Source organism: Monodon monoceros, unplaced genomic scaffold (genome assembly GCF_005190385.1).
Source record: "Monodon monoceros isolate NGI ecotype Baffin Bay Population unplaced genomic scaffold, NGI_Narwhal_1 Super_Scaffold_7, whole genome shotgun sequence".
Classification (NCBI taxonomy): domain Eukaryota; kingdom Metazoa; phylum Chordata; class Mammalia; order Artiodactyla; family Monodontidae; genus Monodon; species Monodon monoceros.
The window spans coordinates 102,136,214-102,146,945 of NW_021703784.1; the positions used below are offsets into that span (position 1 = coordinate 102,136,214).

A 10,732-nucleotide genomic window follows, 5' to 3' on the forward strand; every position below is an offset into this window, starting at 1 on the left:
TGCGTGTCCCCGGCTCGGATTGGGTGCGACGGTCTGCCTTCGACCACGTACCTACGACAGACGCCCAGAAAATCCGTTCTAAATTAGTGACCCAGGCGGGCTCGCCCGCACATCTCCGGATTCGCTTCCCCACACCCTTTGAGCGCCTTGCGTTCGGGCGCGCAGCCGCGCTGGGCCCCGCTGACAGGCCCGGCTCAACCGGGGCGCTGAAGGGCCGAGGGAGGCCCTGGACCTCGCGAAGAGACAAGCCAGGAAGGCGCCCGGCGCTCCCGGATAACGTGACCGCCACCAGCCGGACTCTGTCACGTGACGGCGCAGCCGGCGAGCGTTTTTCTCACGTGACGGAGGTGCAGGCGTGTGGCCCAATGAGGAGGCGGGGGCGGGGCTTCCGGGGGCGGTGCGCGGGAAGAGAACCCGGGGCATCCACGGCGGCAGGGGAGACCCGGAGGGGAGCAGCGAGCTGGGGTCCAGTCTGGGGCCCGCCGCCTGTCACAACCCGGTCGCGGGGAGCAGCATGAAGTGTCTGGTTACGGGCAGCAACGTGAAGGGTGAGTTGGGGCCAGCCCGGGGCTGGGGGCACATGGGACGGCCCAAAGCGCCAGCAAAGCAGTGTTTTTCTCCTCTCCTCCCCGCAGTGCTCGGCAAGGCCGTCCACTCCCTGTCCCGTATCGGGGACGAACTCTACTTGGAGCCCCTGGAAGACGGGGTGAGGAGCCACGGTATTGGGGGGGGTGAGATTCCCACAGGGAGCCCTAACCTGGGCTCGAGTCTCGCCCCCATCAGATAGGATGCCGGTGGGCAGATTTGTCTGCCGAGTTACAGTTTCCTCCCCTGTTGCTGGGACGTCACCTTGAGCCCTGTCATCTTCCCAGACCAGTGTGTGAATTGAGAGCCTTTGCCCTCCCTGAAGTGCCCGGGGGCGGGTGGGGTCGGCGCTGAAAGCTGTGTAGGGCCCTTGCTGCGGGAGCGGTGCTGAGGGGCACTCCGGGAAGGCTTCATGGAGAAGGTACCCGCTGATTGGAAGGAGAGGGAGGGATTCAGCAGACGATGGTGGAAGAGGAGGACATTAGGGCAAGTGTGTGAGCAAAAACCGGCCAGAGGGCTGGGCCTGACATTGCTGGTGACTGCATCCCTCTCCCCGCTTTTCCTGGCCCAGCTCTCCCTCCGGACCGTGAACTCCTCCCGTTCGGCCTATGCCTGCTTCCTCTTTGCCCCGCTCTTCTTCCAGCAGTACCAGGCGGCCATCCCTGGTCAGGACCCGCTGCGCTGTAAGATCCTGATGAAGGTGAGGCCCCTCCCTCAGCGGTGGCAGTGCACTCCCCCAGGAACCTCTACCACAGTGCGTTTGCTCTGAGGCACACAGTAGGTGCCAGCTGGAGAGAGAAACATATGCAGGAGCAATCCAATGCAAAATGCAGCGCAGGGGCATAGTACGGACATCCACAGGGTACGGTAATGGGAGATATGGAGAGGCTAATTGATTCTGCCAGGGACCTGCAGACAGGGGTGACATTCAAGCTGGTCCTTGAAAAGTAAGCAGGTCTTTCAAGGCATTCCAGACAAGGGGAACAGTATGAACGAAGGCCTGGAAGGGTGTAAATTTCTGTGTGTGTGGGAGGTCCTTTCCTGGTGTGACAGTACTGAGCCCGTGATGGGCCAGAGCCTAAGGGGATGTGGAAGCTGGCTGGTGGAGGCGCGGCACTGGGCTGATGTGTTTCCATCGCCTAGTCGTTCCTGTCAGTCTTCCGCTCGCTGGCGATGCTGGAGAAGACCGTGGAGAAATGCTGCATCTCCCTGAATGGCAGGAGCAGCCGCCTGGTAGTTCAGCTGTACTGCAAATACGGTGAGTGAGCAGCTGGCTGGCCAGGTCGTCCTTGCGGCGTGGGGTGGAGGTTGGCGAGGCCCACTGAGACCCTGTCTGCCCATCCAGGGGTGAGGAAGACTCACAACCTGTCCTTCCAGGACTGCGAGTCCCTGCAGGCTGTCTTCGACCCAGCCGTGTGCCCCCATGTGCTCTGTGCCCCAGCAAGGTGAGCACGCTCCCTGGTTTCCAGCTGAGGCCTAGGTTTCTGTCTTCCTTCTTTGGGCCTCAACGGTCAGTTTAAGAAGGCACCTCCTCCATTTTCCCTACAGGGTTTCTGTAGACCTCAAGGAGTTTATCCAACCCGGTTTGCTTTCAGGTCCTTGCCTGGCTCCTCTAAGGGCAGAGGCTGGAGTGAGGAGGGGCTGGGTGCTCCCTTGTTCCATGTTCCTCACTGTCTTCTGGAGTCTGTATTCTCCACCTCAAAGGTCTGACTTGGTTTTCTGACCACTCAGACCCATTCTGACTCCTCTGTCAGAGAACGAGTCTCTGTCCTGCCCTCAAGTCTTCTCTGGCCTGAACACCTTTGAAGGTCCCTTAATTTTTGTGGCTCAGGGACTCATGACCCTTCTCTGGCCTCATCATCCTTCTGGGATGATCCCCATTCAAGGGCAGCCTCTCTTCCTGCCTGGCTGGGCTCTAGCCTCGAGGGGTCCCAGCAGGAGGCCAAGGAAGGAGGCTAGGCGGGGAAGTCCTGGTCCAGGAGGGCTGCCTGAATAAGCAGCTGTAGAGAAGGAACTGTTCTGGGGAATCAGAGGGGCTGTGCAGGGCCCAGGAGACTCCAGCAGATGCAAAGGTCCCTGGTGAAGACAAGAGCAGAAAGGAGTGGCTCCCCTCCCACTCGCCCACACGCTGGGTGCCACTTGCATCCAAGTAACCCAAGGTCTTGTGTTTCTTTTCTTTTGGTAGCCGAAGGACATGGTAATCTCAAGGTCCATTTGGGTCCTGACTTTCTGTTTTTCTGAGTTCTGTTGAAACAGCACTGCCCAGGATCCCTTTGGGTAGAGAAAGAGGGAATCAATCTGTGGTCTGTATTTTGAGGATTTTTCTTTCTCTTTCTTTTTTATTTTTATTTATTTATTTATTTATTTTCGGTATGCGGGCCCCTCACTGCTGCGGCCTCTCCCGTCACGGAGCACAGCCTCCGGACGTGCAGGCTGAGCGGCCACGGCTCACGAGCCCAGCTGCTCTGCGGCATGTGGGATCCTCCCGGACTGTGGCACGAACCCGCGTCCCCCGCATCGGCAGGCGGACCCCCAACCACTGCGCCACCAGGGAAGCCCCTCTCTTTCTTTTTTAAAAAGAGCAGTTGTGTTGAGATCTATCCTGATGGGGCATTTTCCGTAAACCTACATCGTTGGAAAAACAGTCAGACTTTTTTTATCTTAGGTATTGGCCTATCCCAACAATCTGTACTGTTTTAGGGTGTGATGGCTTAGGAGTGAATGTGATTTGAACCTAATACATTTTTAGAGGGTGTCAAATTCAGAACCAGGCAGATCCACCTCCTGACCCTAAACATGGTCCTAAAGTAAATTGCTTGAGGAAATTGGATCCCAGAGATTACAGGTGGGGAATTCTGAAGTGTGTCCATATTCCATTGGAGATGAAAAAAGCCCAGCTAAGAGAATTGGGGGCTGACTCACATGACAGCTTATTTCTGAAAAGGCTATTTTATCTTGAAGATTATGAGTTTGGAGGAACTAAGGTGATTGACAGTGGAAAGAATCAGAACACGTGAAATTCCTTAAAAATTTATTGACTTAAATAATTTTGTCTCTGTTAGACATAATACAAAAAAACCTTTAAAAAAAAGCAATTGTTTCTTGTTTTTAAATTTAATTTATTTATTTTTGGCTGCGTTGGGTCTTCGCTGCTGTGCGCGGGCTTTCTCTAGTTGCAGTGAGCGGGGGCTACTCTTTGTTGCAGTGCGCGGGCTTCTCATTGTGGTGGCTTCTCTTGTTGCGGAGCACGGGCTGTAGGCGCACGGGCTTCAGTAGTTGTGGGTCGCGGGCTCTAGAGCTCAGGCTCAGTAGTTGTGGTGCACGGGTTTAGTTGCTCTGCGGCATGTGGGATCTTCCCAGACCAGGGCTCGAACCCATGTCCCCTGCGTTGGCAGGCGGATTCTTAACCACTGCGCCACTAGGGAAGCCCCTGTTTCTCTTTTTCTTATGGGCAATTTTAAATTCATAAAAGTAGACGCCAGTTCCTGTCCCAAGTGTTTTGAGGCAAATTCCAGATGTTATTTCACCTGTAACTGTTTATCGGCATGTGTCTTTTCTAGACAAGGATCTGAGGGCTCTCCCTGAAGGCCACATTTATGCAGACCGTGTGGGGATGGTCTCCCGCCCCTGGGTGGCCAGGTGCCGCCTGCCCAGTTTGGTTCAGCGCAAACAGCCCGTGCTTCCTGCTGTCTTCTGTGGGCTCTGCTCTTGTCTGCCCCGTCTCTTGCAAGTGGACTTCCCCTCCCACGACAGCCTGGGAGCCTTGGACGGGGCAGGGACCATGTCCCGCTCCTGTCCTCCCTGGGGGCATGCTAGGCCTGGCCTGGCTCCCTGTGGACATTGGTGTGCGTCACCACCCCGTCTCAGATCCCGAGAGCGAAGCCACGGGGTGGGGCTGAGTTGTGGGGTGATGCTGTGCCCTCCTCACAGGGTCCTGGGGGAGGCTGTTCTGCCCTTCCCCCCTGCGCTGGCCGAAGTGACGCTGGGGATTGGCCGTGGCCACAGGATCATCCTGCGTAGCTACCAGGAGGAGGCAGGTGAGGGAGCCAGACGTGGCCTGGGGCAGGGGGCAGAGATGGGCTGGGATGGGGCAGGGCCCAGGTTTCCTCCTGTTGCTGTCCTCACAGACAGCACCGTCAAAGCCATGGTGACCGAGATGAGCATCGGGGGGGAGGATTTCCAGCAGCTGCAGGCCCAGGAAGGGGTGGCCATCACTTTCTGCCTCAAGGAATTCCGGGTGAGGTTGCCCGCCACGCGCTCACCGCCCGGTCCACCGCTCCTCCCTGCCCGGTGCGGGGCCTCACTGCTCTGCCTCTCCCTTCCCAGGGGCTCCTGAGCTTTGCCGAGTCAGCGAACTTGTCTCTCAGCATTTACTTCGATGGCCCTGGCAGGTAACTCCGAGCCTCAGGACAGGGTGGGGAGGGATCTGGGATGCCAGGAGCTAAAGGGCCTTGACCTTGCCTGGACCCGTCACCTGCCCAGGCCAGCCATCTTTGCCATCAAGGACTCTCTGCTAGACGGCCACTTTGTCCTGGCCACGCTCTCAGAGCCGGACCCGCACCCCCAGGACCTGCGTGCCCCGGAGCTCCAGCAGCCAGCGCCTCAGCTTCAGGCTCACAGGTGAGAGCGCTGCCCACCCACTCCTCCCTCCCCACCTCTGTGCACCCTGGGGAGCCTGCTGCTTCCAGTGTCAGCGCCTCCCCTCCCCCCACTTCCTGTTGGGCCCCAGCCCTGCAAGCTCAACCTTACCGGGCAGCTGTACTCAGAGACTCCCCCGACCCAGGGAAGTGTCCCCAGGGTCGGGCTGGCTTCCTTCTCTGGCTGAGGCCTCCCCTCTGAGCCTCCTCCCAGGCCAAGGAGGGAAAGGGCTGCCTGGAAGCCGGGGGCTGCCTGGGACTGGGGAAGCCGGTGGCTGAAAGGGCAGGTGGGTTGGGGAGGATGGGCCCAGTGTAGTTTAAGCAGAGGAAGTTTGGCCTGGCCCTCTGCCCAGCATGTCCCTGGGCCCCAGTGCTCTCCGGTTCCTGTCCCCTGGGAAGGTACGGGCTTGGGCCCCAGGTGGCCCAGCTTACAGGACTTGCTGCTCCCCTCCCCCAGCTGAGCTAAACCGGCCCCCAAGATGTCTCCCTCAGGCCTCTACCTCAACTCTGATGAAAGGATTCCAGGTCCACCCCCTCCAGGAAGCAGCCACTTAACCCCAGGCATCCTCTCCCCTCCCACCAAATCAGGAAGTAATAAAACCAAGAGGTCACCAACGGTCACAGGGCTTTTGCAGCCCCCTGCTGAGCCCTCCAAGGTGGGGCCCTGCCTCTGTTCCCCCTCTTCTCTCCCTGCCCTTGCTAAGCTGTCTCTGCTTACAGCACGCCCCACTTGGACGACTTTGCACTTGATGACATTGACTCGTACATGATCGCCATGGAAACCACCGTGGGCAGTGAGGGCTCACGGACACTGCCCTCCACCTCCCTTTCACCTGGCTTCCAGCCCCACTGTAGCCCTGGCTCCCATTCAGAGGAGGAAGATGACACCGAGCCCAGCACAGTGCCTGGGACTCCCCCACCCAAGAAGGTAGGAGCTGGCTGGAGACGGAGGCAGGGATGGGAGGCGGAAGGAGCAGCCTCCAGAGCTCACTTGGCTTCCTCTGTTTTCTCGCCAGTTCCGCTCGCTGTTCTTTGGCTCCATCCTGGCCCCTGCACACTCTCCCCAGGGTCCCAGCCCCGTGCTGGCTGAAGACAGTGAGGGGGAAGGCTGAGCCGAGAGGTCCTTGGAGGACTGGACCAGAGGAAGCCCCAGCCTCCCCATCTCCCAGCGCCAACCAGGGGCGGGGCCAGCTCTCCTCCAGGGTGGGTGGTAGAGGTGGGCTGTGCTGGAGCTCAGCTGGCTGGTCCTGCCGCCTCCCCCAGGCCCTGCTCAGCTATCTGTGACTGGCCTGGGTCCTGTCATCTCCCTTTGGCCCCCAGTCGATCATGTCTGTTCCCAGTCTTGGTGCCGAGCTGCCACCTGCTGGGAGGCCCCTCACCTCTTAATCCAACCATGTGGCAGGGTTGGGGGCCTGCGTTCTCTAAGCCCACCTCCCTAAGAGAAAAACCTCGGTGGGGCTGCTGGCCCTTGCTGATCCACCTTCTCTGCCAACCAGGACCTGTCCCTCCCTCAGATCCTGGGTACACCTCGGGGATCCCCTGTGGCTGGCACACACTGTTTTGCTTGCTTTTCCAAAACTCTCTGGCCCTGGCTTGGAAATTCCAAGGGCCCCTGTGACCTGAGCGTGTGGCTGGTGTTTCCCTCGCTCGGGGCCCCATGCCCAGCAAGCCTCCCAAGCGGCCCTAGGCAGAAGAGGTCGCCAGGCGAGGCATTTGGGACAAGGGAGGCAGACGCCATGGCGAGAATCCAGCTTTGACCTTTATTCGAGAGACCAGATGGGTCGCCCCAGGATCCGGCTGCCAGCCCTGAGGCCAAGCAAGGCTGGGGACCCACGATCTGGCCCTGCTCTGCCCTGAGCTGCAGCCTCAGCCCCAGGATCCTGCCTGCAGCCACTGCAGGTGCAGGTGGAAGGAGCCCTGGGGGTTTGGACGCTGCTATTGATTCATAAAAAAAAGAAAAATACACCAAGGCTCCGTGTTCCCTGTGATGGGCGGCCCTAGGGGGCCAGCACGAACCCTCACAGCCACGTGATTTCTGTACAATCCACCATCTGGGGCAGAGGGCGGGCACACGGGGGCTATTTCTTGGCTTTGGCGGAGTTGCGGGGCGGGGTGATGGGCCGGCCTCCAGGGTTCAGGCCGCTGAACTGCCCATATTTCCCCTTGTTCTTGTCGGCGGGCTTGAGGATCTAAAAGAGGCAAGCTGGTCAGGCTCATGGGGCTGAGCCATGGGCCCCCCCCCCACCCCTTCCATCCCCATCTCCACCCCCACCTGGAAGGAGCACATGAGCGTCTCGTCCACGCTCATCATGGCGCCTGCGTTGTCAAACTCGCCACAGTAGTTAGGAGCTGAGAAGAGCGTCACCAGCTGCCTCTTGGCAAAGAACTCATAGCCATCTTCTACCACCTGGACGAGGGTGGGGACGGTTAGTTCGGCAGGTGCTGCTGCCTGGCCCCCGCTGCCACCCAGATCAGAGCTGCCAGCCCACCTGGTGTGCCCGGCAGATGAGATCCAGGTCGTGCTTGTGCAGGAACTTGGCCACGACCTCAGCTCCAAAGGTAAAGGAGACGCCACGGTCGTTCTCGCCCCAGCCCTGCACGTCCTTGTCAGGGTCAGACCACAGCAGGTCACACAGCAGGCCCTGGTCTGGCACGTCTGTAGGCCGCATGATACGCCGGATCTGCTCCATGGACTGTAGGTCCGGGGACAGGCCTGGGGGGCACCGGGGGCAGGTCACTTCCTCAAGCCTCAAAACAAGGGCCCTCCCTTCTCCAGGAAGCCTTTGCCAATCAGCCTCTGTTCCCCCAACCCGCCGCCCTCTCCTGGATTCCTGGGAGCCTAGACAGGCAGAGCTCATCGCCTTCTGCCTCTTCAAGTCCCTGTTCCTTCCAGGAGCACAGTGCTCCCTGGAAAAAGACAAGCAAACTCCACGCAAGAAACCGAGGCCACGACGTGACAGCGAGTGCAGCCTAATGCTGGGGTGCGGGGGGACTTTGTGGAAGAAGTGATATCCAAACCAGGGCTCCAGGGAGAGCTGCTCCAGGTGGCTGAGAATGTGTCCTTCAGCTAACACTTCTGTCCCAAATCCCCCAGGGATGCGGCCAGGCTCGTCCTGCCCAAACATTCCCTCGCCATGCGGCCCAGAGCCGCCCTCACCCCCGTGACAGCAGAAGATCTTTTCATCCACAATGGCAGCAATAGGCAGGCAGTTGAAGCAGTCGGTGAAGGTTTTCCATAGTTTGATGTTGTAGCGTCTCTTGCCTGCCCAGAGGAAGGAGAGGGCTCACGAGAAGGCCCGTCTGCCCCACCCTCAGTGTGGGTCTCTGGGCCTTCCAGGGCACATTGTGTGTTGTTCAGACACAGCTGGCGGAAGAGAATGGAAGGCAAGAAGGGAACCCCCCCCGCCCCGGGCCAATCCCCACCCCACTGCCTCCCAGGAGGAATTCTAAAGCAGCTGAGTCCACAGGAACCCCCAAGTTCCAGCTCTGGAACAACCTCAGGGTTGGCACTCACCCCCCTGCACATGAGCAGAGCCAGGCCAAGACCGGGTCTGGTCTCTCTCAGCTTCTGGCCAACAGAGTCCAGTCCAGACAGGCATCCTAAGTGCTTAAGTAACGGATGCACTGGAGGGGAGTGTCGGCAGGCAAGGCCCTGCATTAGAATGCTGGCAGCCCTTCAGTCAGCAACCATTCACCACGTCCCTCCTGAGCGCCAGGACCCATGCCAGGAGGGCAGGGCGGAGAGATGTGAACTGGCCCTGCCTTCACAGAGCTCAGTCTAGCAGGTGTTTGTCAAACACTGCTACCCCGGCCAGCAGGTCAACACGAGGGCCGCACTGAATGGCGGGGGAGAGCCCTTCAGCCCCAGAGGCTCAGCCACTCACACTCATCGTAGAAGCCGTAGATGCGGTTGATGCTGGCACACTCGTGGTTCCCACGGAGCAGGAAGAAGTTCTCGGGGTACTTGATCTTATAGGCCAGCAGCAAGCAGATGGTCTCCAAAGACTGCTTGCCCCTGTCCACGTAGTCCCCCAGAAACAGGTAGTTGCTCTCTGGAGGGAAGCCGCCGTACTCGAACAGCCGCAGAAGGTCGTAGTACTGGCCATGAATGTCGCCTGTGGCCCAGAGAACCAGGTCAGCACTAGATGCAGTCTGAACTTGGACCCAGGGCCAGGGTTGGACTCAAGGGAGGAGAGATCCAGGGACTTTGGCTGGTGGTGGGGGGTACCCACTTTCAAGAAGCAAAGGGGCCTGGGCAGGGGGCTCACCACAGATCTTGAGGGGTGCCTCCAGCTCCAGAAGAATGGGCTGGCTCAGGAAAATCTCCCGGGATTTGAGGCACAGACCACGGATCTCGTTCTCTGTCAGCTGTACATTCTTTCCAGGCCGCGAGCCCTGCACTGGGAGTGGAATGAGGCATCAGGACCCTCAGGCGAGAAGAGGGTGGGTGACATGGGTGGCCCCATAGGCACTTCTGGGGGGCGCCTGGGCCTCCCGGGCCCCGCCTCGCCCAGGGGCAGCTGTTGCTGCCCAGCCTCCTGGGACCCCCGCCTCAAGCCTCAAGGGACGAGACCCCCAACTACCCTCAAGGCACTCGAAAAGGGGATTGCTGTGCGCGGAGGCCTGCCAAAACCTCAGAACACAGGACCCCTTGCTTGGGGGGGCTAGGCTTCTCGGATTTCTTTCTAACCCCAAGAGCCCTGGCTAACCGTTGCGCCCCCGCCCTGCTCTGGCAAGGGGAGCAACGCCAGACCTCCCAGGGGCGCCGCGATTGGGAAGGGGGGGCACCTGCGGCCACGGGACCTCGCGGCCCGTCCCCGCCCAGTCTAAGCTGGTCCTGGGAGGGGCAAGTTCACCCGCGCGCCACTTCCGGGCCGGGCAGGGGACCAGGGCGCGGCCGGCGCCCACCTCCCCTGCCCCGGCCAACCTTCCAGCAGGCGCCCGATGATAGAGTCCAGGTTGAGCTTCTCGCTGTCGGACATGGCGGCGCCGCCGCTCTGGCCCCAGCAGCTCCGGGCCCGCTCCTGCCTCCCGCCCTCCCGCTGCCTCCTTCCGGCCTGGCGCTCCTTCCGCCCGCCCCGGCTCGCCGCCCCGCCTCCTAGGCCTCCTGCCTCGCCCCGCCCCGCCCCGCCCCGCCCCGCCCCGCCCGCTGCCCCTGCGCTCTAGCGCCTCCGCCGGACGCAGGGCGCAGGGGTCGCGGCGGCCCGGGAGGCGGGGCCTCGGTCAGGGGACCGGACTTGGACTGACTCGTGTGTCTGGGGCGGAGCCTGCCCTGTGGGCGGGGCTTCATGGGGCGAGGTCAAGCCTAGCTCCGCCCTTGAGGAGTTACCCTCTGCTGTTCGGAGGAGGTGCGGTCGGAAGTACTGTGGAAGTTGTTTTTCTCTTTCAAGGGCTAAGCAGTCTTTCCCACTTCTGTCCTGGTCGGGAAGGTTGTGTGACCTCATTGGTAACTCATTGGGTCTCCCCAAACAGTGCAGATTAAGCCCCTGAAGTGCAGGAAAGGAAACTGA

The 10,732-nt window shown here is 60.3% G+C and overlaps 2 protein-coding genes across 5 annotated transcripts; one reads left to right on the forward strand and one right to left on the reverse strand.

The window, feature by feature from the left end:
* The first annotated feature begins 408 nt into the window (after nt 1-408).
* RAD9A (RAD9 checkpoint clamp component A) lies at nt 409-6,645 on the forward strand. 4 transcript variants are annotated; one of them, XM_029207302.1, is made up of 11 exons: nt 409-548; nt 636-706; nt 1,157-1,285; nt 1,729-1,843; nt 1,931-2,030; nt 4,516-4,622; nt 4,713-4,822; nt 4,912-4,976; nt 5,068-5,205; nt 5,943-6,150; nt 6,239-6,645. In XM_029207302.1, the coding sequence occupies exons 1-11, from the start codon at nt 515-517 to the stop codon at nt 6,332-6,334; spliced, it is 1,173 nt and encodes a 390-aa protein (XP_029063135.1). In that variant the 5' UTR covers nt 409-514; the 3' UTR covers nt 6,335-6,645. The 4 variants fall into 4 exon arrangements, with proteins under 4 accessions (XP_029063135.1, XP_029063132.1, XP_029063134.1 ...); XM_029207299.1 differs by having other exon boundaries at nt 4,516-4,822; XM_029207301.1 differs by lacking the exons at nt 409-548; nt 636-706 and having other exon boundaries at nt 723-1,285.
* Nucleotides 6,646-6,961: 316 nt separating this feature from the next.
* PPP1CA (protein phosphatase 1 catalytic subunit alpha) lies at nt 6,962-10,287 on the reverse strand. Its single transcript, XM_029207303.1, has 7 exons — nt 10,150-10,287; nt 9,491-9,622; nt 9,107-9,337; nt 8,380-8,484; nt 7,712-7,935; nt 7,495-7,629; nt 6,962-7,411 (listed from the first exon to the last, which is right to left on the reverse strand). Exons 1-7 carry the CDS (start codon nt 10,202-10,204, stop codon nt 7,301-7,303), a joined length of 993 nt encoding a protein of 330 aa, XP_029063136.1. The 5' UTR covers nt 10,205-10,287; the 3' UTR covers nt 6,962-7,300.
* Between the last annotated feature and the right edge of the window lie 445 nt (nt 10,288-10,732).

Excerpts from the sequence above, each read along its gene's own strand:
- RAD9A (XM_029207298.1), top strand. The coding sequence starts at position 998 with ATGGAGAAGGTACCCGCTGATTGGAAGGAGAGGGAGGGATTCAGCAGA. Across the intron at positions 4,823-4,911 it reads TCTGCCTCAAGGAATTCCGG|GGGCTCCTGAGCTTTGCCGA; the intron begins GTGAGGTTGCCC and ends CTCCCTTCCCAG. Across the intron at positions 5,206-5,942 it reads CCTCAGCTTCAGGCTCACAG|CACGCCCCACTTGGACGACT; the intron begins GTGAGAGCGCTG and ends CTCTGCTTACAG.
- PPP1CA (XM_029207303.1), bottom strand. The coding sequence starts at position 10,204 with ATGTCCGACAGCGAGAAGCTCAACCTGGACTCTATCATCGGGCGCCTG. Across the intron at positions 8,485-9,106 it reads CTACGGCTTCTACGATGAGT|GCAAGAGACGCTACAACATC; the intron begins GTGAGTGGCTGA and ends TCCTCTGGGCAG. Across the intron at positions 7,630-7,711 it reads TCATCTGCCGGGCACACCAG|GTGGTAGAAGATGGCTATGA; the intron begins GTGGGCTGGCAG and ends ACCCTCGTCCAG.